At 47.6% G+C, this 26,467-nt stretch overlaps 1 protein-coding gene across 3 annotated transcripts; it reads left to right on the top strand.

Annotated features, from left to right (window-relative positions):
- The first annotated feature begins 163 nt into the window (after window positions 1–163).
- Window positions 164–26,467, top strand: MTHFSD (methenyltetrahydrofolate synthetase domain containing). 3 transcript variants are annotated; one of them, XM_084860694.1, is made up of 9 exons: window positions 164–225; window positions 3,724–3,827; window positions 4,972–5,085; window positions 5,175–5,231; window positions 9,397–9,510; window positions 14,307–14,397; window positions 16,778–16,890; window positions 17,163–17,288; window positions 21,061–26,467. In XM_084860694.1, the coding sequence occupies exons 1-9, from the start codon at window positions 210–212 to the stop codon at window positions 21,544–21,546; spliced, it is 1,221 nt and encodes a 406-aa protein (XP_084716820.1). In that variant the 5' UTR covers window positions 164–209; the 3' UTR covers window positions 21,547–26,467. The 3 variants fall into 3 exon arrangements, with proteins under 3 accessions (XP_084716820.1, XP_084716821.1, XP_084716822.1); XM_084860695.1 differs by lacking the exon at window positions 4,972–5,085 and having other exon boundaries at window positions 5,118–5,231; XM_084860696.1 differs by lacking the exon at window positions 5,175–5,231.

Genomic DNA, 26,467 nt, shown 5'->3' with positions numbered 1-26,467 from the left:
GCTCCAGGCTGTCGTGCTCCACGAAAACACCGCAGGCAGGGGCTCCCCCCTCCCGGCCGCTCCCCCTCCCCGGTACCCCCGTCTCTGCGCGGCGACCCCTCCCCTCCGGCCCCGCTCCACGGCCAGCACGCAGGCGCGGGGGAGGGCGCACGCGGATGACGTCACTCTGCGTCGACCCGGCCCGGGTGTCGCGCACTGATCGCGTCGCCATGGAGCTCAGGCCGGGTGAGGGTCCTGTCCCTGATCTGGCGGAGGGCCTAGGCTACGGAGGGAAGGATGGGGGCAGGGAGGGCCCATGGGGAAGGCGGACGGGTCATGCGGGAAGAGGGCTAGGGTCGAACGCGGGCGGGATACCGAGATAATGGGGTCAGAGGGAGGAGGGCTGCTGACCGGCCTGGAGGTGACGTCCCTTAGCCCTGTACCAATCATCACAACTGCTCCCGAGAGATCTTCCCTTCCCTACCATTCCTGCTTTACAGAGGGAAACAGGCTCTCAGCCGCTTGCAATGTTACCGAAACGCCGGGGCACTTCGTCCGTCATTGTCTTCCTAACTGATGCTTCGGGCGTCCCAGGCACTGGGGAGGCTGGGCCCAGAGCGGCCTTGGTGACTAGTTGCAGGAGTGCCCGGTAAAGATCACCTAGAGCTCATGGTGCGCAGGGTCCTGCCCTGACTGCACGTGCGGCGTGAACACCGCACAGTAAGCAGTTGCTGACAACGCAGGGGGGTGAGAAAAAAAGACCCTTGGAGGTGCTGCCACGTGCCAGGACCGAGCTCAGAGCTAGAGGGAGAAGAGTGAAACCGGAGCTGACCTGACCTGCAGCCACAGCACAGGGCCCGGCATTTCACACATTGATATATGTCGCCTTTTATTTTTCTGACCATTTCCTATGTTTTCAGAACTTTCCAAGGGCAAGGACCGTGCCCTTGTAGTCTCTCCCTGCCCTCCCAGTTAGCCCAGTGCGTTCTGAATGGAAGTCACTCAAATGTTTGTGATGAATGGACGCTCCAGGGCAGGGCCCCGGTTTCTGCATGTCTTGTGTTCCACACAGAAGGGTCCCGTTAGCGATATTGTAGGACTTCTGGGTTGTTAGTGAAAGTGATGATGTAATAGCCTTAGGATAGTTGTGTCAATGTAATTGTTTCTGTTTTGGGGGAAAAAAAAAAAAAAAAGAAAACTCTGAGGATGCTCTGGGTTCTTTTTTTTTTTTTAATTGATTTTAGAGGGAAACATCAATTTTTTTGTTCCACTTATTTATGCATTCATGTGTTGATTCTTGTATATGCCCTTACTTCAGGTTGAACCTACAACCTGACATATCAGGATGATGCTCTGCAACTGTCCCTAGAGCTTTCCGGGCTTTGGTTCAGCCAGGGCCTCTGGGTGCTTAAAGGAAGGATGACTGTCTTTGAGCACTCAGAGCATGCCTTCTGGGGGAGGTGGTGTCTCAGTCCTGAAGGGAGAAGGGGGGCTGGACCTGGGAGGAGGGGAGAGAGAAGAAGTATTAAGGCCTGGAAATGAGAGAGGTGGGCAGGTGTGGGGGCCAGGGACCATCAATGGTTGAGCCACTTTTTGGATTTGAAGTGAGGAATGATGGGAGATGAGGCTGAAGTGGCCAGCAGAGTTTTGCAGTTCATTCCACACCTTCCAACAGAGGAATCTGCAAAACAGTGGAGCAGAATGGAGGAGGGGAGACTTCCTGGAGGTGGTGCTAAAGCTGGGCCTCGAAGAAAGGGTTGCCAGAGGGACAGGGAGCTGAACAGACTTTTCAGCAGAGGCCAGCAGGTGCAGAGTCCCTGGCAGGAAGTAACAGCTGAGTGCTGGAAGCTGCCCCTGTGGCCCACCCAGCGGACAGCAGCACAGTCTCAGCCTGCATCTTTAGGAAGGTGTGCTCCCTAAGCACAGCGAGTCTGCCCTTTTATTTCTGGAGGGGTTCAGAAACACAGCCAGGCCGAGGCACCAGCAGTGTTCAGGCTGGGCTGCAGGAGGCTCTGGGGTCTGGCTGGGAAGGGCCCCGTATGCATGCTGTGCCATGAGGATTTAGGTCTAGTCTGAGGGCAGGCAGTAGAAACCTCTAGCTGTGGCCCTTACATCTTAGAACTACACATAGACGGTTAACAATTGCTATAAAATGGGGGGAGGAATATAAAAGCATACATCAGTAAAAAAAAAAAAAAAGGCTGGAAACCACCTGCTTACTGCCCATCAGTAGGGGACTGCTTGTGTAAATTTTGACCTGTTCAAATAGTGGGATACTGTGCAACTTGCAAAAAAATATGAGGGTGCTTTTAGATACCATATGGGCTAATCGGCAAGATATTAAGTAAAGGAACAAAGTGCAGAGCAGTGTTGGGTACGTAGGGTACATAGATAGATAGCACTCCTCTTCACAGGAGCTTACATGTGGGCACTGAGTCTACTTCCAGCTTGGTAGTGAGAGTATATCACTGAAGGCAATTAACACATAAATTCTTTCCTTCATAATTCAGTGATGCTGTATAATAAATTGTTATGAAAACAAGTAGTACCCTATTTCCCCGAAAATAAGACAGTGTCTTATATTAATTTTTGCTCCCAAAGATGCGCTAGGTCTTATTTTCAGGGGATGTCTTATTTTTCCATGAAGAAGAATACGGTACACATTTATTGTTAAATGAAAATAAAGGAAATTATTACCTGTATACGGTAGTACGGTAGTTGTCAACACAAACCAGACAAACTGAATCCTACAGTATCAAGAATTTGCTCATTTATTCAATGACAGTCATGTCATCATCTTCTGGAACATCATCATAACAATGTAATTCCTGAATTTCCTGGTGAATTTCTTGTGACTCCATTTCTTTCAGAATCAGCGGACCAAATCTCTCAAGTTTAGCCTAGGGGGGGCTTATTTTCGGGGGGGGGGGTGCCTTATATTTCACTCAGAAGGAAACCTGTAAGTAGGTCTTATTTTCGGAGGATGTCTTATTTTCGGAGAAACACGGGTAGATACAAAGTGATTTGGAACAAATTTCTGTACAAGGTTATCCGTTTGGGCCAACAATAACAAAAATTCAGTGGATATTTTTAAATGTCTCTATTCGAAAGTGCTGGTTCTGTTTTTCTACTTAACAGGAAACTGCCTTTTTATTTCTTTACTCCAATAGGAGTATATAGCCAATGCAAATTTTATTAGGACTGCCACAGTCTAAGTACAGTATATTTGTTGCCCAAAATTGCATTTCCAAAGTTGGACGTAGAAGAAAAGATGCCCACACTAACAAAGGGCGTTGGAGTTGGCAGTCCCAAATAACAGCCGGTGTACACGTAGCTGAGGGCTAAGGCAAGCTTACTGGACTTACAGCAGGAGCAGACCAATCATAGCTGCTTCAAGACCGAATAGACAGTGCTGAGTGACAGCGCTGTGACTGAGCACAACACGCATCCCTGGCGATGCTGGTTACATGGTGTGGGTTGCATTTTGTTCTGCTACAGGTTAGTAGAACTGAGTTAAATATTGGGATTATGTTGAGTTTACTCTGTCTTTGGACTTTAATAATTTGTCATGGATGTAGAACTTCTCACTAACCCTGATTTTATGATGGGGAGTTCAGAAGCTGTTGGTCCTGGTCTGGCCTGTAGAGAGTGGAGGGTGCATGAAGTAGGCATGGGAGCGGCCCTGGGGTGCATGCGCCACGGAATTCCTTGCCGATGTTTAATCAGACACCCTTGTTATGACAGGTGTTTCTAAACAGGGCATTCGGGAGCAGATCTGGGACTACATGGAAGCACAAAATATAGCTGAGTTTCCCTGGCCTGTCCATCGTAGAATTCCCAACTTCAAGGTACTGAAACGTCCCCAGAGCATTCAGGAGGGAAACGGTATTCCTAAATGAAAAACATTAGTGACACCGTTACCACCCTGTTCCGTGGTGTGAAATCCAAACCACCAGGCGGGAGTGTTTCTGTGTTCGGGGTGTCCCTTCACTCTCGGGCCCCTTTCTGTGCAGGGTGGGTTGGTGGGTTGTCTTATCGACGTGGTTCTCAGTCTACGTTTACTATTTGATGCAGAATGAAATGTTTATCTGGCTGAACGCATGGTATTGGGTCCCCCAGGATGGAAAGGGCGATGTTCTCTGAGATGTCAGCCCACTGCTAGCACCTCTGGAGAGAAGGAGGCTTCGCCAGGCCCGGACGGCTCTGGGCCTCAGGTTCCCAGCCGCTCAGAACAGAAGACAGTCAAAGTTGTCTCTGTGTGTGAGAGGATCAGTAGGAACAAGATGAAAAAGGCCACATGCACAGCTCTAATGTTTGGCATTCATGTTTCCCGAGAGAAAAAGCAAGTGCCTGTTGAAAATACACTGTTCTCTCGGCCGGAAGGGTGTGGCCCGTGTGCTTGCCATCACCCCCATTTGGGCTGGACATTCTCTCCCAGCCTGGCTCCTGAGAAGCAGGCCCCAGCCCTTGCCTGGTCCTTACCCGAGCTGGTTGCGAGGCCATCCTGTTCTTCTGAAAAACTGCTCTTTTGGATGGTTTTGTTGCTACTTTGCTTTGTTTTCATGCTTGTTACTCCAGGGAGAGAACTGTACGTGAGTACAGGGGAAGGATGGGAGGTGCACAGAGTCAGTGATAATCTTTCAAAACAACCAGCTAGGACCGGGACGGGGGTTCTGGGCTTGGGCTCTAACCCGGGTCCATATGCTCTGTCTCGTTCAGGTGGTGTTCACAGGTGTGTTCCTTTGTGAAAATTCATTAAGCTGACACATGATTGGTACCCTTTGGGGGAGTGTGTTTTATATCAGTAGCAAACTGGGGCTAGGCCAGCTTTCTCAGCCCCTTTCTACCCTGACTGCTTTCTTAGACGTTTCTTTGTGTGACTCTTAAATCCTGTTTCTCGCACGGTGAGTGCTTCCGCTGTCTGGGAGGGATGCCGGAGCAGGTGCTCGGGCTGCAGTCGTCCTCAGTAACGTGCAGTTGCCTTTAACACAGGGTGCGTCTCGGGCCGCTGAGCACTTCCCACGCTTGCAGGCATTCAAAATGGCCAGGACCATTAAAGTCAACCCTGATGCTCCCCAGAAAAACGCTCGCTTCCTCGTCCTGGACGTAAGTGCAACTCTGTCTGCTTGCCTACCCAGGACGCCTATCTGGCTTGCCAAAACATCAAAGACCTCGAGTTTTTTGCCAGAACGCAGGAAGTTAAAGTGGACCCCGATAAACCGCTGGAAGGCGTTCGCCTGCTGGCGCTGCAGGTAATCCCATGTCCCTGGTACTGAAACGTCCCCAGAGCACAGAGACCTGGCCCTGACCGGAAGGCGCTCCCCACGTGGCTGGTACATGCGTGCTGTCCTGTGCTCAGAAGGCTGGTTCTTCTAGTCCAGGGGTCCTCAAAGTTTTTAAAGTGGGGGCCAGATCACGGTCCCTCAGAGAGCTGGAGGGCCGGACTATATGAACTACTAATTCCTACTGTAACACCTCGGCTGCGCTCACTGCCCAAAAAACCTGGCGGGCCGGATCAGACTCCTCTGCGGGCCGCATGTGGCCCGCGGGCCGTAGTTTGAAGACCCCTGTTCTAGTCCCTCCCACGCAGAACGTGCCCTGGAGTTGTTTTTCCAGGAACAGTCCAGATGTCTTTCACTTGCTCAGCAGTCTGTCAGTCAGAAGTCCTGGATGTTTCCGGAATTCAAAGATAAAAGACATGCAAGATGATGGCATTGAGGCATTCTCAGTTCTGATGTGCTCCATCAGAAGGGGAAGAGTACAATATGTTTCTTTCTTTCTACTACCTTTGTAATATTGCAGTTCCTGGAAATATGATAACCCACAAGTCAGGAATTTCTTGAGTTCCCAAAATATATAAATTAGAACAGTGTTTCTTAATTGTATAGGCCCCCTTTCAGAAAACGTTCTCCAGGGTTGCTTTACATTATTGTAATTCAATAAGTGTAAACATAAAACTTGGTATAAATTTTAATGCTCATAGTTCTTATGCAATGATAACATGAAAATAAACATACTACTAAATTAAACACAAACAAAACTTTAAAAGCAGTAACGTTCATGTAACCACTAATTTTAGGAATGGGTGATGTTTTGCTGAACACATTGCTGCTGATAATGGGAATGCAGTACTGAGAGCAGCGGGGCAGGGTCTTCGGAATTCTGACTTACCCTCCCTACTCCTCTTAGCCGTCCAGAGAAGCCTTCGTTCTATAGGGCACTTTTCAACCCACGTGGTGAAAGGAATACCATAGAGTACCGTATTTTTCGGACCATAAGACGCACTTTTTCCCCCCCAGAAGTGGGAGGAAAAAGTCCCTGCGTCTTATGGTCCAAATATAGCCTACACATATACTGTAAAAAAAAAAGTTTTTTTACTTGCCCGGCTCTGTGTGGTCTCTGTGTGCTTGCCCGGCTCTAAAATGGTTCTAAATGCTGCTGTTTACTATACAGGGTTGATTACATGTGTTTATGACTGTGATGTTGGGTTTTAATGCACATAAAATATTTTAGGACACTATTTGTTTCAGAATCTTTTTTTCTTCATTTCCCTTCTCTAAAAACTGGTGCGTCTTATGGTCCGGTGCGTCTTATGGTCCGAAAAATACGGTAATTTTACCAGGAATGGGGAGAGTGTAGGGATCCTGCACTATCCGGTGTAGGAAGTGTAGGAAGTGATTCTGCCTTCTGTTTGCGGTTCAGCCCCAAGAGGCCTCTGGTGTAGGCTCTTCTGGAAGCATTCTTCCTTGCCACCTTATTTTCCCGGTCAGTAAAGCACTTTAATGAACTAGAGGTGGTGATAGCAGCAGCAGGGAAGGACCCACAGTGAGCAGGTATATATGAAACCCATTTCTTTTTTTCTTTTTCTTTTTTAATATATTTTATTGACTTTTTACAGAGAGGCAGGGAGAGAGAGAGAGTTAGAAATATCGATAAGAGAGAAACATCGATCAGTTGCCTCCTGCACACCCTCCAATGGGGATGTACCTGCAACCAAGGTACATCCCTTGACCGGAATCGAACCTGGGACCCTTGAGTCCGCAGGCTGGCGCTCTATCCTCTGAGCCAAACCGGCTAGGGCTAGGAAACCCATTTCTATCTAAACATTTTCCTGTGTTCATTTAATCCTGCTGACAGCCCCATAGGAGAGATCTCTCTTCCCATGTGACATTAGAGAAACCAGACACAGGTCAAGTGTCTTGACTAAGTCACACGTCAGGAATGGTAGAGACTGGATGGGACACTGAGTCCCCATTGTCACTTTACTTATTTAGGGGAAATAAATAGCCCCTATGCTCTAGGGCTACAAGTTTGTGTAGTGGGTAAACAATCATGTAGGAAGCAGGTAAAACTGCAGGTTCCCCAGTCCCATCTGAGTGCAAGCAGGGACCTGGCTTCCCAGCTCAACCCCAGGCCTTGAATTGGTTTGTGCTTGAGAACCATTGGCCTTGGCTGCACTTGCCAACACTCACTGCACATCAGTACCCTTCCGGGAGCTTTGAAGATGTCTGTCACTGAAGTCAGGTCCTGAGTCAGGCTCTGAGCAGGTCTGGAGTTGCTAATGTACAGATAGGGTTAAGATCTGCTGAGCTACAGGGTGAGCAGCTTCCAGAGAAGAGGGAGTAACTGGAATCAGCCTTCAGTGTGCCCGAGTCATCGGAGACGGCACATGCCAGGAACCCAACACTGGTTAGCGCTCAAAAGGAAAACAGCATGCGGTCATTGCTTGTATGAAATACTCTTCTCCGTGGTTGAAAATGTTTATTTTAGTAAGCCAAACTGATTTCATGGGTCTTTTATTGGCCTCAGGCTGGCTTCTCCTGCACAAAAACTGAGGCATAGTATTTTTTACACAAAAGATTTTATGAATGTTATGATTGCCTGTGGTGATCAACAGAGATGCCCGGGGCAGTGGTTCTCCTGACTGACCAGGTGGGCTGTTAAAGCAGGTTGCTGGGCCGGCTTCAGGTCATTTCTAGCAAGTGCCATGGGTTTCTATGGCTGCTGCCCAGGGGCACCCACTCTGAGAAGCCCTGTGTCCTCTGGCACTCACAATCTGAGACTACAGTCAAACCTGGTTCTCCAACGGCTCCCATGTTGACCAGTTTGGTTCACAGAAAAAAAAAAAAAATCTTATTTGTCAAACAAAACTTTATTTTTCAACCTGACCACCCTTTTATGATCAGCAAGACAAAAAGTGTCTCTTAGGCAACAAAGGAGAGAATGCTTATGTTGCTGGCGATTAGCACAATTTTAAAACATAAAGAGGCCATAGGGAGTGCTAATGTTACTAAGGATGTGAAAATGCTCATAGAACCACAGGCACAGGCTAGTGAATACAGGGAAAACTGTTGTTGATTGGATCAGTGAAAGGCAGTTAGCCTAGGAGAGCATGTTGGAGGCAGTGGTACATAGAAATTTCGTTTAAGGTTAGTAGGGGGTGGTTAGATAAATTTAAGAAAAATGTGTTTGTTTATAGATTAAACAGTACATTAGACATGTACTATATAGAAGAAAGGTTAAAACAGGGAATCAGCTGAAACCGGTTTGGCTCAGTGGATAGAGCGTCGGCCTGTGGACTGAAAGGTCCCGGGTTCGATTCCGGTCAAGGGTATGTACCTTGGTTGCGGGCACATCCTCAGTAGGGGGTGTGCAGGAGGCAGCTGATTGATGATTCTCTCTCATCGATGTTTCTAACTCTCTATCCCTCTCTCTTTCTCTCTGTAAAAAATTAATAAAATATATTTAAAACAAAAACAAAAAAAAACGGAATCATTTGGGAGTCTGGAATGGATTAATTCATTAATTCATAAATAATTTACATTATTTCTAATGAGGAAAATGTTTTAGTTTTCCAACAAATCACTTCTTGAACAGCCTAGTTAGAGAACCGAGGTTCCACTGTAGAAGATAAGGGCTGTTGACACGGATGAATATATAATATTGATTCTATCCAAGTGCTGACCTTTTAGATTGTGATTTATTGAATAGCAAACTAGAGATAAATGCTTGATGGCAAAACATTCTTAATGTAGCTCTAGCAACTAGTTTCAAATTAAAACAGTAACTATATAATGCTGAGAACAGGGAACATGGGAAAGTTATGGTTGGAAATTTTATAAGAACAGACCTTTGTTTGGACTCATGTTGTCATTATTTTGCATGTCACAGTTTTCATTGGCAAGTGAAGTAGAATTAGCCATTTAACAAATGCCCTGCGAAAGGCTGGGGAAAGTAGTGTCTCTAAGTAAAATGAACCCCCACACATTTATTTATTTGGTTGCAAACAAGTCATTTCCTTGGCAGACACCAAGAAATTGCAGATAATAGTAACTTGTTTCACTCCTGAAATGTTAAAAACATACGCAAGAAAGTTCCTATTTCATTTTGTAATTTATCAATTTTTTCTTTTAAAAGAGCAAAAAAACATTGTTGGTTCCAACACCAAGACTGAGAACAGGGTTATTTAATCGGATCACACCACCCCCTGGGGCAACTAAAGACATCCTGAGAAAATGTGCCACCTCTCAGGTAAGTGCAAGAGGAGAGAAATGTTTCAGCTGCAGCTTCTGCTCAGTTAGAATAGCCTATAATTTACCACAATGATGGAAATTTATTTTTATCACAGTCAAATGAACAGAGATGTTGCAAAGTATTCAGCAGTCCTGTCATTAAGGGAGCCAGGTAGAAACATGATGAATACATGGGTTCTATTTTTATACCTTGGTTTCTAATTTTGTACTAAACTGGCAGATTATAAATTCTGTTAAAAGAGAAAAGGAAAAACAAATTACCTGGTACTCTAGCCCCCTCTAGTGTTAATCTGTGATATTTAGTGGTCTGTAGATTTTTATCAAAGGCCATGAGAGCAATTGGGAACACAGGATAGAATTTCCAAAATATGTTCAGTTGTAATGACTCACCAGTTGTGAATTAATTATTGCTTATATATACATATGTATGTACGTATGTATATAAAAATGCACACGCACTTTGAATAGTTATAAAGACAGTATTTATTAAAATTCATTTCAGTTTTTAAATATAATAAAACCTACAGACATAGTGTGTATACATTTGGGAGGGTCACCCTATATATGTATATGTGTATAAATGGGTATGTATATATGAGGATATATATACATTGTATATAAGATATTATTGAATGCCTCACCATGTAATAAAACCAAAGTGTGTAACTATTACATTAGTGTGCATTATAATGGAATTTATCTTGTAGTTTACAGATAAAGAAATATAATTTGGTGGTTTTTCAGACTCCTAGAGTAGACCCAGGTCATTTGACTCTTTTTTTTTTTTTTAAATTTAAGAAATCTTTATTATTCAGATTATTACAATTATTCCTCTTTTTTCCCTCCATAGCTCCCCTCCACCAGGTTCCTACCCCACCCTCTGCCCTTACCACCCCCACTGTCCTCATCCATAGGTGCACGATTTTTGTTCAGTCTCTTCCTGCACCCCCCACTTCCCTTTTCCCCAATAATCGTCAGTCCGCTCCCTTTCTATACCCCTGATTCTATCATATTCACCAGTTAATACTGTTCATCAGATTTTTTATTCCCTTGGTTTTTAGATTCACTTGTTGATAGTTATGTATTTGTTGTTCATAACTTTTATCTTTATCATCTTCTTCCTCTTCTTAAAGAATACCTTTCAGCATTTCATATAATTCTGGTTTGGCAGTGATGAACTCCTTTAGCTTTTTTTTTTATTATATTTGTGAAGCTCTTTATCTGGCCTCCAATTCTGAATGATAGCTTTCATTCAGTAGACTAATCTTGGTTGTAGGTTCTTGCTATTTATCACTTTGAATATTTCTTGCCATTCCCATCTGGTCTGCATAGTTCTGTTGAGAAATCAGCTTACAATCGTATGGGTGCTCCCTTATAGGTAACTAACTGCTTTTCTCTTGCTACTTTTAATATTCTCTCTTTGTCTTTGCTCTTGGAATTTTAATTATGATTTGTCTTGGTGTGGTTGTCTTCGAATTTCTTTTGTTTGGGGTTCTCTGTGCTTCCTGGACTTGTAAGTCTATTTCTTTCACCAGGTGGGGGAAGTTTTCGGTCACTATTTCCTCAAATAGGTTTTCAGTATCTTGCTCTCTCTCTCTTCTTCTGGGACCCCCATAATTCTGATGATGGTACGTTTGAAGTTGTCCCAGAGGCTTCTTACACTATTTTCAACTTTTTGTATTCTATTTGCTTTTTGCTTTTCAAGAGGAGTGTTTTTTGCTTCTTGCAATTTCAAATCTTTGACTTGATTCTTTCAATCCTCTAGTCTGCCTTAGGTCTCTGTATAATATTTTTTATTTCAATTAGTGTATGCTTAATGTCTAGTTGATTCCTTTTTCATATCCTCAAGGGACTCATTTAATTTATCGGCCTTTTCTAGGAAATTCTTGAAAAACCTTATAACTGGTTTTGAACTCTATACCCAGTCTTTTGCTTTCCTCCATTTCCTTCAATTGAGGCCTGCCTCTTTGTCTCCACATTTTAGCTGCTTTCCTGAGTTGATGGAGTGGCTTTGTGTGCTACGTGTCCTAGCAGGACCCAGTAACTCAGCCTCCCCAGTTATCTGTGGTGGACCCTCTTGGTGCAGCCCTTTGTGGGCTGTGTGTGCAGTCTTGTTGTAGTTAAGCCTTGCTTGTTGTTGGTATCACTGGGGAGAGTTGATCTCCAAGCCAAATGGCTGTGATGATCAGCAGTGTCTCCGCTAGGAGGGCTTCTGTGCTCAGCTTGGATGGAGCAGAGTCTCAGAGTGGCGCAGACAAGCTTTGGTTTCCTGTCAGCCCCGCCCTAAGAGGGCCCTGTTCTCCGAGTCTCACGGCAATGGCTGCTGACTGCGTGCACCTCTGAGAGAAGGTTGCTCTCGAGTTTCGCCCGCTGCCAGACAGTCCAATTTCTCCCTGTCTAGAGCTGGATATCAGTACAATCAGGAGGTTTTGTTTTCCTCCCCAACAAGAAAGCTAGCCACGCATTAGCTGCCCAGCAGCATATTCAGCCTCCCGTCCTTTTCGCCCTCAAGATCTCCACACCTCCACAGCTCCTGAGGCTCAGCGTTCTTTTCTCTTTTTTCCTAGTGGATAGAGCTTCCACTCAGCCAGCTTTCTGGTGGTTCTGGATGATGTCGGCTCTGTTTTCCAGTTGTAATTTTAAAATCGTTGTGGTAGGCTACATTTAGGTATTTACCTTATGCCACCATCTTGGTTTCTCCAGTCATTTGATTCTTAATTTGCTGGAATAAAAAATAAAGCAGCAAGATATTCCTTTTTTACAGAGATTTTTCACTTGAGTCTAATGTGTAAAAATTGAATGCTTTATTGTTATTTATTGATAACCTGTTGTATTCCAAAAATGGAGTTTGATGAGGCTTACAATAGTACATAAAATAAAGTAAAATCATAAAATATGTGTGGGAAAAGGTGCAAAGGGAAAATAAGGAAGAAGAATAAGAAGCAGCAGTGGTTCAGGTTGCTGCTCACAACTGCAAGCCTGTGACCCTCTTCCCTTGGCAACCTGGGTTGCAGATTTGAACCCACGTTTCTTGGAGCGACAGGGGATGTGTTCTGTGTAAGTCATAGGCTCATGACAGTAACAGAGTCTTTTCCTGGGATTGAGGTCCAGGTTCGTGCTGCTATAGTGGTCTGTCGAAACAGCATCCCTCTCCCCTCCAAAAGGGGATCACCACTCTGCCAGGAGTTGCCCATGGAGCACTGGCACTGGCTGTCCCACATATGCACTCCTTAAAGCTAAACAGCCCACGAGAAGCCCAGACCCATTCCCATGGCTGAACTTTAATAAGGATTGAACAGCAGGGTTTGGGCGTTTTATAGCATGAGATACTGGATCCAAATCAGAGATCCCGAGTCATGAACTTCAAAAAGATTTTCATTTCCATTTGGTTTATGGCTAGGGAAAGTGGTGAAGTGGGGAGAGACATGTCTGCACACAGATACAGATTTTAGTGCGATCATTATTTTGTTTGCCAAAGCTCAGTGGCAGAAATACTGCTGCAGTGTCTATCTACTCTAGGAGGCTCCGGGGGCTTCTTATTTCTTGGAAGATGAGTCTCTGAGTTTGTCCTCACCTCAGCCTCCTGACACCATCACACCCAGCCATCTATGTCTGTCATCCTTGTCGTTGTATTTGCTCGGACACAGGAGTGTTCTGGTAACCACCCCGAGGGCAGGCAGAAAAGTGTGTCAATCACATGATAAGTCCGTCTACCCATCAGTGACTCTTTTTGTTGATTAGAACATGACTTTGGAGAATCGGGAGACTCCTGCTTGCTCATGCTCTGTCTGGCGAGGCTTAGCAGGTGAGGCTGGCTGAGTGAGGGAAGAGGAATTATGACAGAGTAACAGCCCAGAAACCCCACACAGCTGTTTGCTCACTGCGGCTGCCCAGCACTGAGCTCATTAAAACTGAGTTGGGGACAAGGGCTGTGGACATGAGATGCCTGCCTCCGTGCCCTCTGAGAGTGAGGAAAACAGGTTTTCCGCAGTGGGAACACCGATGCTGTTGACTAGTTTGACTGTTGGGAGTCCCCCAGACTAATCTCATGTACTGATTCTGTTTGTGGCTTGTCATATGGTTGTAGACAGGGGCCAGGGGCCAATACCACACCCAGAGATTCACTTCTGCCAGGTACTGCTCTGAGCAGCGTCCCAATCTTGTTTCCTAAATTAACTGTAGCCCTTGTTATGGAATCACGGCCTATCAGCTTCCCTATTCGTTAAATACAGGCCTCCACTAGTTAGCACACATGCGGGTACTTTCAGTGCACTTTGGTTGAATAAGTAATATTTCAGAAGTGAGTGTGCTATACACCAAGGTAATGGCCTCCAGCCTTTCATACTGCATGAATGTGGCCACGTCTTAGGTGCCAAATGCTGTACCTCCGTGTTATCGTTTCATCGTAACACCAGCCCAGCAACCCTGGGTGGTGCCCCTGTCTGAAAGACGAGAAACTGAAGCCCAGAGTGCGCGCGTCCTCCTGCTGAGTCACAGGGCAGAGGGAGCTGGACCCGTTCAGAGGGTCTCCTGAGCCTGCCTGTGTTCTGATCACGGTGCTCTTCTGTGGCATGGAAAAGGGTTTGCTAAAAATCATGAGGTTAATATCCTATCTGTTTGTGCTGTCAGTTCCTCTTGGCGTCTTTCCTGGGATTCCGTCTCTGCCATCGTTGTAGGGCTGCGTGTGCATCTGTTTCTCGCAGGAGGTTGATTCCGACTCGCAGTCTTCTGTGAGCTGTGAGGTGGGGCAGCCGCTCGCTGCGGGGAAGCTCAGGTCTGTGTTTCTGTCCGCAGGGCGTGAGGGACTACAGTGTTCCCGTGGACTTGGACGCCAGGGTCCTCGTGGACTTGGTGGTGGTAGGCTCCGTGGCTGTTTCTGAAAAAGGTAAGATTAAAAACAGAAACCCCAGTGTGATCACTTAGCCTGTAGTTTGCTTTCCACTGGCTCTGCTCTGCTTCTGGGCACCAACAGCAAGGAATTTCAGCTTCTGGTCACATGCCTGGCTTCCAAAACCAGTACATCTATCATTCATTTTGAAAAGTTAACTCCATCCCTCCCACTCCTGGCCCCACTTAACACTTTTACAGTATTTTCACTCTTCTCAACAGGAAAAATACAGTAAGATGTCCCCTTCAGGTGGTGAAAGGTTTTCCCTCTGTTCTTAACTGGCACCGAGCTGAATTTATTTGCAGTATGTCAGTAAATTGCTGGTTTTGGGGAGCCTCCAGTAAGTGGGAAACCTTAACTGCTACACCTTTTGTTATGGAGCAGCAGCATTCTGGACAAGACGTGCCCTAGGCCTGGTGCTTCGTGGTGCAGGCAGGTGAGCTGCGAGGCTTGGTGCTTTGGGGTGCAGGTGAGCTGGGAGGCCTGGTGCTTCGTGGTGCAGGCTGGTGAGCAGTGTGGCGCTGGCCCTCTGCCTGGCACCCTCGGGTGGGCCCCTGTGCTTCTCAAGGGACCTCTTCCCCCTGCACTGCTCTGCCCCAGTCCAGCCTGTTGCTCTTTGAAAACAATCTGCTGATTCTTTGCTGGAATCTCAGACCTGCTTATACAGTGTGATTTGGGTCCCACTAGGAAAGTGTTCTCTCTCCTCTCATCTCCAAAACTCTTTGTTTTTATTTAAATATGTCTTCATTGATTTCAGAGAGGAAGGGAGAGGGAGAGAGAGAGATAGAAATACCAATGATGAGAGAGAATCGTTGATTGGTTGCCTCCTGTAAACCCCACACCAGGGATCAAGCCCATAACCTGGGCATGTGACCGGGAATCAAACTGTGACCTCCTGGTTCATAGGTCGACGCTCAAACTCTGAGCCATGCAGGCTGGGCACCCAAAGCTTTCTCTTTGAAATTAATTGGTCAAGGTCCAGCTCTGTCTTCAGGAGAGGTTTTCAGTAAGTAGTTGGTGAGAGATGCTCCAAGGCAATCATTGAGCTTGGTGTTTTTAAATGCTGGTCCGCAGCATCTTCACCTTCAATTTACTTTCTGTCTTTTCCCAGCTCTGAGCTAATATGGAAGATGTTTTGTGTTACCTGTGCACAGTTACAGATACTTTACCTGTCACAAGGGGGTTGCACATGAGCACACCCGTCCTGCGTGCCTCACAGGGGCCAGAGGCCAGGCCAGCGGGGTGTTCTCTGCCCGGGGCCCACAGTGAGTGGGAGGAGCAGACAGCAGCCCAATTGCAGGACCATGTGCACAGCATCGGGTGGAAGTTAGGACGGGCAGCAGCGGGGTCAGAGGAGGCACCTGTGAGCCTTGTGCAGGGCATCATCTCAGAAGTGACACCAGGGCTGGCCCTTGCACGCCTCTCTTCCCACCGCCTTGTTAATCACAGAAATCATCCAACTGTAATGATTTGCCCATCTGATGGCATTTCATGTGCCCTTTGATTTGCATCAGTTAGGAGTGAAATTCAACATTCTCATCTGTGTGCTGTCCATCTGCCCATCTCTTTCTGTGGATGGTTCATATCCCTTGCTATTTTTCTGTTGAATTAGTCTTTCTCTTATTTCTTTGCCTGCACTGTTGAAGGCTTTTAATTGTAAAAGTATCATGATCAGATCTGAATCTCAGGTGCACGAGCAGTGATGCTTACTTACACTCTCGGTGGTGAGGCTGATGTGAAGTAGAAGTCAGAATTTCTGCACTGTCTGTCATGGCTGCTACCCAGAGGACTGTATAGGCTCAATTTGGGAGCCAGAGGCATGTTACTGCTTACTGTCCTGCTGTGTTCTTTCCTCCTGTATCCTCGGATAATAATCCCTTTGCTATGCTACCATTTACGAATTAGCAGAAATACCACCCTCCCTCAGGAGCTGTAGGGTTGATTGGGTAGCTGTGCCATCTTAAATCACATAGCCCTGATTTTAGAGCTTTTATTTTCCCTTCAAGGAAGGAGATGAAAAAGATTTTGCCTTTAGTAGGAAGTTACTCTTAGTCCTTTTAAAAACAACTCTTTCATTGTTTTTAAATGGAGCCCTGATAGCACAAAGCTCACATAAACGCAGGCTCAGTTACCTTTTGTAGCATGTTTAATCGGTTTGACTTTCACTTCATTGTTGTGTTAGCCACTGTACTCAGTGTTGTTACTCCTCTCTGATTCCTCTTTAAGTTAGTTCTCAGTGGGCCACCTGTGGAGTTACTATGGAAGGCCAGGAATATGGGGTCCATGTTTCTCCCTTCACTGTGACGTAATGAAAAGTTTACTCCTGAATGATTACCCGGACCCTGCTCAGATGTTGATTCTCTGCGTTGTCTCCTAGGCTGGAGAATTGGGAAGGGAGAAGGTTTTGCTGACCTTGAATATGCCATGATGGCGTCGATGGGAGCAGTCAGCCAGGGGACGCCAGTGGTCACCATCGTCCACGACTGCCAGGTGCTTCCTGTGGCCAATGAGCCACTGCCGTGCTCCTCTGAGAGAGTGAGGGGTCGTGGGGACGGAGGGGACGGTGGGGGGGGGCCAGACCAGTCCCTCCCTTTAGTCCACACTGTGTCATGAGTGCCATTGATCAGCTGGGGCTGGGCCTGTTTAGTGAGGGGGCAGCTAGGCCGCTCCCAGAGGATCCGGGGAGATGGAACCTCCACTGCATGGTGCCGTGCACACTGCAGCGTGTTCCCGTCAGCTCCTTACCACTTCTGTTTGCCTAGGTCATCGACATACCTGAAGCACTTCTTGAGGATCACGACCTCACCGTGGACTATATTCTTACTCCAACCAGAGTCATCACCACGGGGTGCGAGCGCCCAAAGCCCACAGGAATCATATGGTCTAAGGTGGGTCAGCGTGTGGCATCGAGGGCAGCCACAGCCTCCCGTGGCCAGTGCTGGCCACAGCTTGGAGGCATCTCTCTTTCCTGTGTTCTCCATCTAACATGGCTGGACGTTCGAGTTATCGTGAGCTTTTCAATAATTCAGCTCCTGAATCGCTGTCTCCAGGCACAGACGTAAGAATTACTTTGCACACCCGTGGGATTCTGATTACCAGCCAGGTTCAAGGTCTCTTTCCACAAGTCATCTAGCTATAGACAGCAGAAATGAGCCGATCACTAGGAGGGCTAGCGACTAGGATTTATTTGCCAGCTGGTTTATAGCATTATACTTAGAGATACTGTAATTAGAAAGCTAGTGGGCACTTGAAGGCATGGGTGGCATCTGGGGAAGACAGCCCATGTCCTGGCTTGTCCTCCTCTGTGTGCGCTTCCTCTGGAACCTTTCCACCTGGCATTTGGAGGGACCTCAGAGCACTGTCATCAGTGATAAGCTCTAGTCTCACGCAGAAGGGTTGTATTTCCATTGGAAATACTTGTGGCTTTCTGTTCCTCTTTGCCGGCAGCGGCTCAGACCTGCCCTAGCATTTTAGAATGGAGGGGATTTTAAAGACCCCATCCTTCTCTCCTCATCTCTGGTTCAGGAAAGCGAGAGCCAGAAGGAAAGCCACGTATCCAAACCGTAAAGCCTTGTGTGGCTGAGGTACAACTGGAGCCCAAGGCTCTTTTGGGTTGACAGCAGATGCCTGCCGTGTCAGATCCCTGATTTATATTGGACTTACATGTGTTTGTAGGGACAGGAATCATTAAAGGGCACATGAGTGACTGATATCTGTGTGCTCCAGTGAAGCGTGATTGCAGCGTATAAAAGAAAATCAAATTCGCTCTTTGCTATTTTTTTAGTTACACAAGGATGGAAATATGTTTTTATGTTTGATTAACAAGCAACATCTTTCATTGCACATGGCACAAATGTTCCTAATTGCCAGCCAGGAAAAACAGTAGCACTGCCGTGGAGCTGTCCTGAGTGTGATGTGCGGCCGTAGGTTGGCTCACAGAGGCCTTTCTGTCCGCGTGGGGAGCCATCGCCGAGCCGTCAGCATCGAGCACAGAAACGGCAGGCAGCTGGCAGGAGCCGCCTCGCTGCCGGGGGCTTTTCCGTTTAGAATTTGGGGGGATGTGGAAGATACGCTGATGTTAGCTTGTCACTCCTTGTACCCAATGAACATCCTGCTCTTGAAGCAATCAGTTTTACGTGAAAGCACGCATCCGTCATCCCAGTTTCTAAAGGCCCTTTGCACGTGCTGGTGCGAGGGTGCTGCAGACTCCCCGCTAGTGTGCGCTGTGGGTGAAAGCGTTTCATATTCTCCAGCTGGTTGCAGGTGGTTCGGTGCCAGCCTAGAGTGTGTGCAGCAGGACGTATTTTTGCTTCATGTGACATGTTTTAAAATGAACTTCTGTCGCCCGAGTGTAGAGCCTTGCCCCGTGGGCCAGGTTTCCCGAGAACACTTACTTCTGCCTGAGGGAGCTCTGTGGTTCCACCGGGCAAAACCCACGGGGGGTACAGCACATGAGGGGTGGTCACCCTCCCCCGGCCCAGACAGCAGGGGCTGAGGCCTGCGGTTCCCGCTGCTGCTGCTTGCCATGGAATGGCTTTAGCTCCTCCACATAGGTATAGTCAGACTTTTTCTCTGGTTGTAATTGCAGGTTTTGATCATGCTTTCTATATACCACATCTAGTTACCTGAAGAATCTAATTATGATTAGTTTAAGTCAGTTTTTTATTTTTTATTTTATTGATATTTTACAGAGAGGAAGAGAGAGGGATAGAGAGTTAGAAACATCAATGAGAGAATCATAGATCAGCTGCCCCTTGCACACCCCCCACCGGGGACATGCCCGCAACCAAGGCACATGCCCCTGACCGGAATCGAACCCGGGACCCTTCAGTCTGTAGGCCGACGCTCTATCCACTGAGCCAAACCGGTTTCGGCTTAAGTCAGTTTTTAAATATTCTGAAAGATTACAAAAATCTGAACTTCTTAAGAAGGTAGAGTGGGGACATGGGAAGGAGTCGGGTGGGCTGGACTTAGATAATCTTTGGGATTTTGGGGGACCTAGAGCCTCTAGGCCTGTGAGTTTAATCACCTCTTGATGAATCCGTTCAAAAGAATTTTGGAGGGACAGTGGGCAAAAAGTTTCTGTCAATCAGAAAAGAGTAGTCACATCTTGTGGAAATCCCATGGCACAGACATGATTTTTTCCTATGTGTCTGAACAGTGAGCAACATGAGAAAGAGCAAGCCTGTCTGTGCACCATCTTTCCATGGCAGCCGAGTCTGTGCCATTCTGAAGCCCAGAAGGACAAGTGCCGCTCGCAGAGGCTTCTCTAAGGGACTGAGAGTGCGTGCTTCAGTGAGCGTGATTGTAGCATGTGAAAGAGAACCAAATTGGCTCTGCCAGGGAGCAAGGCTGGTGTCCACTGGGAGAGAGCTCTGACCCACAGAGGGGCTTTGCCAAGGGGGGGAGTGTTACTTGGACCAGGTACTAAATTAAGTCAGTAAGAAGGCGCTAGGCTATTCTTAGGTGTTTGTTTTCTGTAAATCTTACTCTGATTCATTGCTTTTTAACCTGAGGCCTGAACACTTCTTGTGGTTTGGAAGTCCATGAACAGACACTGTGGAATTGTATACAGAATTGTGGGAACCCCAACCTCTGCAGGAGGTGGCCGGGCCAATCGGGAAGGTGCTGCCCCCCTCAACCCGCCACTGCTGCTGCCTCTGGCCTCCTCTGTGAGAGGCGACTGAGTGATCAGGGAAAGGCGCCACCCCCGTCACCCGCTGCTGCTGCTGCCACTGCCCACCTCCACGATGGCCTGCCCTTGGCCCTCACAGCTGCGGCTATTTGCCTGCCTTTGGCCTTGCACCACTGCGGCTTTGTCCTGGAGACGTCCAGTCTAATTAGCATATTACTCTTTTAATAGTATAAATTCTGCCCCAGCTCAGTGGTCCAGGCTCAGGCTGACCCACTGGCAGCCCTAGGGTCCCTGCCCAGCAGGACAGAGCCAGCCGTCTCCACACTGCGGGCCCATGGAAGCAGTTGCAGCCTGTTCAGGAGGCTCCACAGTTGAGCCTCATTTACTGGGACACCTACCTTTCCTTTGTTGTAGGTTTCAGGAATTATCTGTTGATTGATTAGGCCAAAAAGCCAAAGATGTCCTTTGTATAGAAGTCCTGTCCATTGAGACTTAACGTTGTGTGTGTGTGTAGTTTTTGTTATTTTACACTCATTGCTGAATCAGTTCTATTTCAGAGAAATGCTTCTTTTTAGTGGAGGGTGGAGAGCAGGAGGGGATCCCTGTTGCCTATTACAGACCTCATCCTGCCCAGTGGCATAGGTCAGGGGGAGGGGACAGATACAGAGGCAAAAAAGCCATTATCCTGGGGAGCCAGCAGGGGACATGCCATTTGTGACCCTTAGCCCTCATACTGCTGACCGCAGCTGCCTCCTCTGTGCGGGAGGTCCTCAGTTCTCTGCTTCTGGCCTCTGGGAGAATAGAGAAAGCTGCCCGTTCTTGCCAGCTGCTACGGCATGTCCTCAGCCAGAGGCTCAAAGCTACTGAGAAGGAGAGGGGGAACCCACATCACAGGGCTTGTGGCTTACGTGCAGATAGAGAGCACATGTGGCAGAGGCCCCTGTGGGGTTTTCATCTCCTCCCTCCTGACCAAGTCACGGTCCCTTTGGACACCCTGACCAGCTGGAGCTGCTTTACCTTTTCAGATCAGCTGTTCGATGATGGGAAGAATCCCAATACTCAGAAGCCTTCGCTCCCGAGAGAAGCAGGCCGGGAGAGACGTCACGCTTAAGGATGAGCAGCCGCACCTAGAAGCCCGCAGCCAACACGCAGCTCCGCCAGGCACTGTAAGAAGACCCGGGGGCCCAGCCCAGCCGGAGGCAGGTTCCCCGAACGGGGAGGATGTGCCTTCTGACACTGTTTATGTGGGGAACCTCCCCCAGGACACCCGAGTGAGTGAGTTGAAGAAAGCCCTCAGAGAACGGGGCGCAGCCCCACTGCGGCTCACCTGGCAGGGCCCCCAGCACAGGGCCTTTCTCCATTTCCTGGACCCAGCCTCGGCCCAGGAGGCCCTCTCCCGCTTACAGGGCTTACACCTGGGTGCCAACACCCTGAAGGTGGAGCTGGCCGGGCAGCAGAGGGCCAGTGACCCAGCGGGTGGCCATGCTAGAGACCCACACCCAGACCATTGACTGACGGTGACAGCTGGACCTCCAGAGGCCCACATAGTAGGATGCGGCCCAACTGATGCTACACGAGCTGCTTTGACAAGGTTCAGGCCCTGCCTGGTGACCTCCTGACGAGTAGGAAAGTTAACCAGTGCCCTTCCTACACTCCGGAGGCTGACTTCCCCAAGGATTCAGTTCTCTTTGTCATTGCCCTTAGCCCACTGGGTGGTATAGCCAGGCTGGTCCTCTGGAGAGACAGCAGTTGGAGAATTTAGGGGACCAATGAGCAATAAGCGAGTGGGAGTAAGTGGTGACAGTGTTTAGGAGAGTCTGAGGCCCCGGCAGGGACCAGACGCAGGAGCACTGTGGGCAACCAGGCATGCGCTCGTGCCCTAGGACCCTGCCTGGCACTGCTGGAGGGGAAAGCTGCATTCATATCGCAGAAGCCAAGTACCTCCGCCTCCTGGGTACAAACCACTTGTCTCAACTCAGTCCTGGTGTCAGAAATGGAGAGCTGGTGCGACCTGGACCCTTGGTTGTGTGGGCTCTCCTGCTCTCCTTACCTTTCTAGCCCTTCTCCTCTTTCTTGGCTTCGCTCTGCCCTCTGTCAGTGCCGGCCACACCCCCTTCCCTCCCCCCTGCACACAGCAGGAAGCACTGGCTCGCAGGAGACAGTGGCTTTGGAAAGTGAGCCATCCAGGCCTGGGTCACGGGCAGTCCCGCAGGTGTGCTCACACTCCCATTAGCCCAAAGCCTGTGTTTTCGAGTTTTTTCCTCTAGTTCCTTGTTCCTAAAAAGGAAGCTGGATTTTGGCTGAACTATGCTTTCCAAACAGAAGCACTTTTGCAATTGATCCTGGGCACAACGTCAAAATAAGCATTTAAGTGGAGGTTTTATTTTCTACAATGTACACGCATTGGAAATTTTATTTTTTCACCAGAGGGTCTTACTGTGTATTTTAAGTACATTATTATGCCTCAAGAGGCCAGGCCTTGCACGAACTTTCAAGAAAATATTCTTAAAGCACTCAATCACCCTTGGAAAAAGCATTTTCTTTTTGGTTTTACAATGAAAATTCTGTGGAGACTTCAGAAAGAAAATCTACCCAAATAGATATCCAAATAGACATTTCTTTAGCAAAATGGGACAATAAGGAAGAACAAAGAATTGTAATTCGGGCAAACCATGTGAAAGCCTTGAGAAACAAAGGAGAGGAATGCTCTTTTATGGATTTGGGAGGAGCTGTTGTAAACGAAGAGTCCATTGGAGGAAACTGAACGATGGAAGTGTAGTGACTTTTCGTTGGCTGAGTTATGGAAGCCTCCCATTGGCTGAGCTGTTACTAGGCCAGAAGGAATCCTTTCTTCCTCCTGCTGAGGCAGCAAGTAGACTCATGCCCTGTCAGAGAAACGGGGTGCGTCCCTCCTGTTGGGGTCAGTAGTGTGCATAGAGTGACACGTGTGAAAGACCTCTCTTCCAGCTTCTGGACTCCACTTTCAACGAGGTTTCTGTTTATTCATTTTCACCATCCTTAGATTTGTTCATTAAATGCAGACTCCTTTTCCAAGTTGTCATGAATAAAAGAGTAAACAAATATCTTAAAATTGACCAGGACCTTCCCTGCCTTGGGACCTTGAGGCTTCTTCTGTCTTGGCCTGAATGTCCACCTCGTCTGCAGGACTGGCTTTGTTTTGTCACTGGGTGTTCAGCGGGATGTCAGAGGCCAACTCTGGCCACCCAATCCAGAGCAGCGAGCTGATCATCTTACCTCCTCACTCTGTTGCCTTTTGTGTAGCTTTTCTCTTTTTCCTGAACACCTCTTGTATTCGGCATGCTCTTGTTTGTTTTTTGTTGACGTTTTCACTGTTGACTAGCACTCCAGAACAGGAAATGTGTCACTGCCTATCTTTTTCACTCCTGTGTACCCCAGCTGCGAGCAAGTCCTGGCAAATACGTAGCAGCTCCGGAAACGAATATGTGAATGGATTCATCCAAGCCCAGAGAGGGAAAGGAGAGCGTGATGATACCACCCGAGGCCCTGTGTCCAGTTGTGCCTACACCAGCCCGCCGTGGACTGTGACACCCATCAATAGTGATCCCTCTTGGTTAAACCAGGTCACTTGGGTATTCTGTCACTTGCAGCCAGAATAATCCAGATGTATTGATATACTGATCATCTGAATGAGTATTATCATGTTTATATTTGTGGGAAAGTAATATAAGGAAAACTAAAGACCATGTGTCTGAAATATAACTCCCCCAAATGTACCAGCCTAGGCCCACCTTTCATCCCTCCATCCTTCCTCAGAGCCGCCAGGAAGAGCACTCAGATTGCAGGGCAAATGCTGAAGACCCAGCTTTTTCTTCCCAAGATTTGAGTACTTGTCCGAATCAGAATTATATAATTTACATGACGATAATGAGGTTAAAGAACGGAAAATGACCACTTGACAACTTGCTGAGCAATACAGACATCTTTTAAGTGGAGCTGTCTTGGCTTGTGGGTCCCATCTGTATTTTCCTAAATGGTGGTGTGCTTTGCCAGTGGATTTGCCTCGGGCCAAAGCTGCAGCGGCACAGTTTCCAGAAACTCACCATGAGTGCTGGCCTCTGAGAGCCCAGCAGCGCAAGTTTCAATATTATAAAGTTCTTATTTCTTCATGTATTAAGATATTCTATATCTGACAATCAAAATCCCAAAGGATGTTTTCATGGAACTTGATAAAGCCAATGTCAAAACCTACTCTAAAGTGTCAGTGCTGAAAGCAGTATGGTACTGGCAAATCAGTGCATCAATGGAACATAACGCCCCCAAGCAGGTGGGATTCTAGAATATATTACTAAGAGTAATCTCAAAGCTGGGAAGGACTTGCTTCTTAAGAAATGGGATGAGAGCTTACTAGCTGGTGTTTTGAAGGGTGAATAGAGCAATTTGGATTTCATACCATACATAAAATTAAAATCCAGGCTAATTTAATAGACATAAAAAGAAACAAAAGAATTTGGAGATAATACAAGGGAATGTTTTATAACATTGGGAAGGGTTGCATAAACAGCCTGAATTTAAGGATTTTGTTCCTTAGTTCCCTCTCAGAATGTCAGATTTTGATTGGTACAGAATCCAAATGACCCCAAGATGAGCCATCTGAAGAACATTATCCAAGTAGGAAAATTGACTAGTGCATTTCATGCATTTAGTGGGTATTAACCTCTTCAAAGCTGCCTAATGCAACAAACCTTGGCTATCTGTAAATCAGCATGGAAGATTCTTTATCTTTCTGTGGAGTTTGGGAGCTGGCACCCAATTCATGTCATACTGTTAGCAAAGGCAACTAGGAGTTTACAAAACAGAAGGGACCCGGCTGGCAAAGCTCAGTGGCTGAGCGTTCACCCATGAACCAGGAGGTCATGGTTTGATTCCCGGTCAGGACACAAGCCCGGGCTGTGGGCTCTTTCCCCACTGTGGGGTGTGCAGGAGGTAGCTGATCAATAATTATCTTTCATCATTGGTTTCTGTATCTCTCTCCCCTCTGAAATCAATAAAAAGAGAAAGGAGCTAGACTGGCTGAGCCTGATTAAGTCAGGAAGTTACAGCTTCAGACACCAGAGGGAAGCCACATCCTCTGCCAAAGGGGACTTAATCCCTGGGAGATCCACTTTCCAGTCTCCCAGGGAACAGTCCATTAGCCAGATTACCAGGGCGGAAAAGGGAGGGGAAATTCATTTGCCTGGCACATGTGCAATAAGAGTCCAGATGGCGCCCATAAAGGGAAGGTATCTAGCCTGAGAAAAGGATTGGATTGGATGAGGGCACGAAACCCCAGAAGATCTAGGAAAGAGATTGGATGGAAAAGGACCCAGCACAAGCCCATGAGGCATTAGGAAAGAGATGCCTTAGTTTGAAAGGAAGCCGGCTCTCTCCCAAGCCAAGGCCTGTCTCATAGTGTGCACCTGCTCATTTGTTGGCCTATTTGCACATGTTCTCTCTCCATAGTAGCCGTAGCAGCCGTGGAGCGCCACGCACAGGTCATTGCAGCTGTGCACCTGGGCAGCTGCACAGGCCCACCTTGGGCCTCTGTATGGCAGCTCAGCCCCAGCCAGAGCAGCGGCAACAGATCTTACACTCACAGATGGGGACAGAGACAGCTGGACTAAGCATTGGACTAAACTGAACTACAGCAGCGTCAGGTGCCCTTCTGATGCTGAGTCATGGCACAACCTCTCGGGACCCTGACTCTTCTAGGCTTGGTGAAGACAAGGCTGGACTTCTTTCACAGCAGGATGGAGCTAAGCCGCCTGGTCATGGATGAGACACGGGCCTGGAGGCAGTCCTTCATTTTCACTTTGATAAATCTTCCCACTGCACCTCATCCTCCCAGGCAGGGGTCTCCAAAATGCTTTTCTTGTGACTCCGTGAAGAGCCCCATTCCCACCACCGCCACTTCTGTTCTAAGGGAAGGAAGGGGAGCTTATAGTAATTCCAGTTTTAACACCTGGAAAAGAATTTCATCTCCAGGAGGAAACCCAAGCTTTTGGTACCCAGTCTCTTCCAGCTCCTTTTCCTTCCACAGATTTCCCCTGCATTTTATCGCATTGCCCAGTGAAATGGGCGGGATGCAGGGCCAACTGGCCGGGCCCAGGCATCTTTTTGCTGATGCCCCAGCACACCCTGCTCAGCCCTGTGAGGTGGGAGTCTGTAGGGAGCGGCCATAGGGTGAAACCTCAGACTGACCCGTGACAGGTCCCAGCTTGGAGGGCAGAGCCCATAATTAAGCTTGACCTTCTAGTCCTCCCTTGTTCCTTCCTGGGTAGCTAATGGGCTGTGGGAGGTGCAGCAAGTGCTGCCAATATAAGGCGAAACTCCTAAGAGCATTGTAAACGTGTTGACCGCTCCCCTTGTTTTGCTTTGTGTGCTCTGACTGTAAAATAAAGCTTCTGCCTGCAG

The sequence above is a fragment of the Pipistrellus hanaki genome (assembly GCF_964339955.1).
Source record: "Pipistrellus hanaki genome assembly, chromosome: 15".
Lineage (NCBI taxonomy): Eukaryota > Metazoa > Chordata > Mammalia > Chiroptera > Vespertilionidae > Pipistrellus > Pipistrellus hanaki.
The sequence above is the reverse complement of the archived record's forward strand: the minus strand, read 5'-3'. Positions and strand labels throughout refer to the sequence as shown.

Coding starts and splice junctions, on each gene's coding strand:
- MTHFSD (XM_084860694.1), top strand. Junction 9,511..14,306: donor GAAAATGTGCCACCTCTCAG/GTAAGTGCAAGA, acceptor TTCTGTCCGCAG/GGCGTGAGGGACTACAGTGT. Junction 14,398..16,777: donor CGTGGCTGTTTCTGAAAAAG/GTAAGATTAAAA, acceptor GTTGTCTCCTAG/GCTGGAGAATTGGGAAGGGA.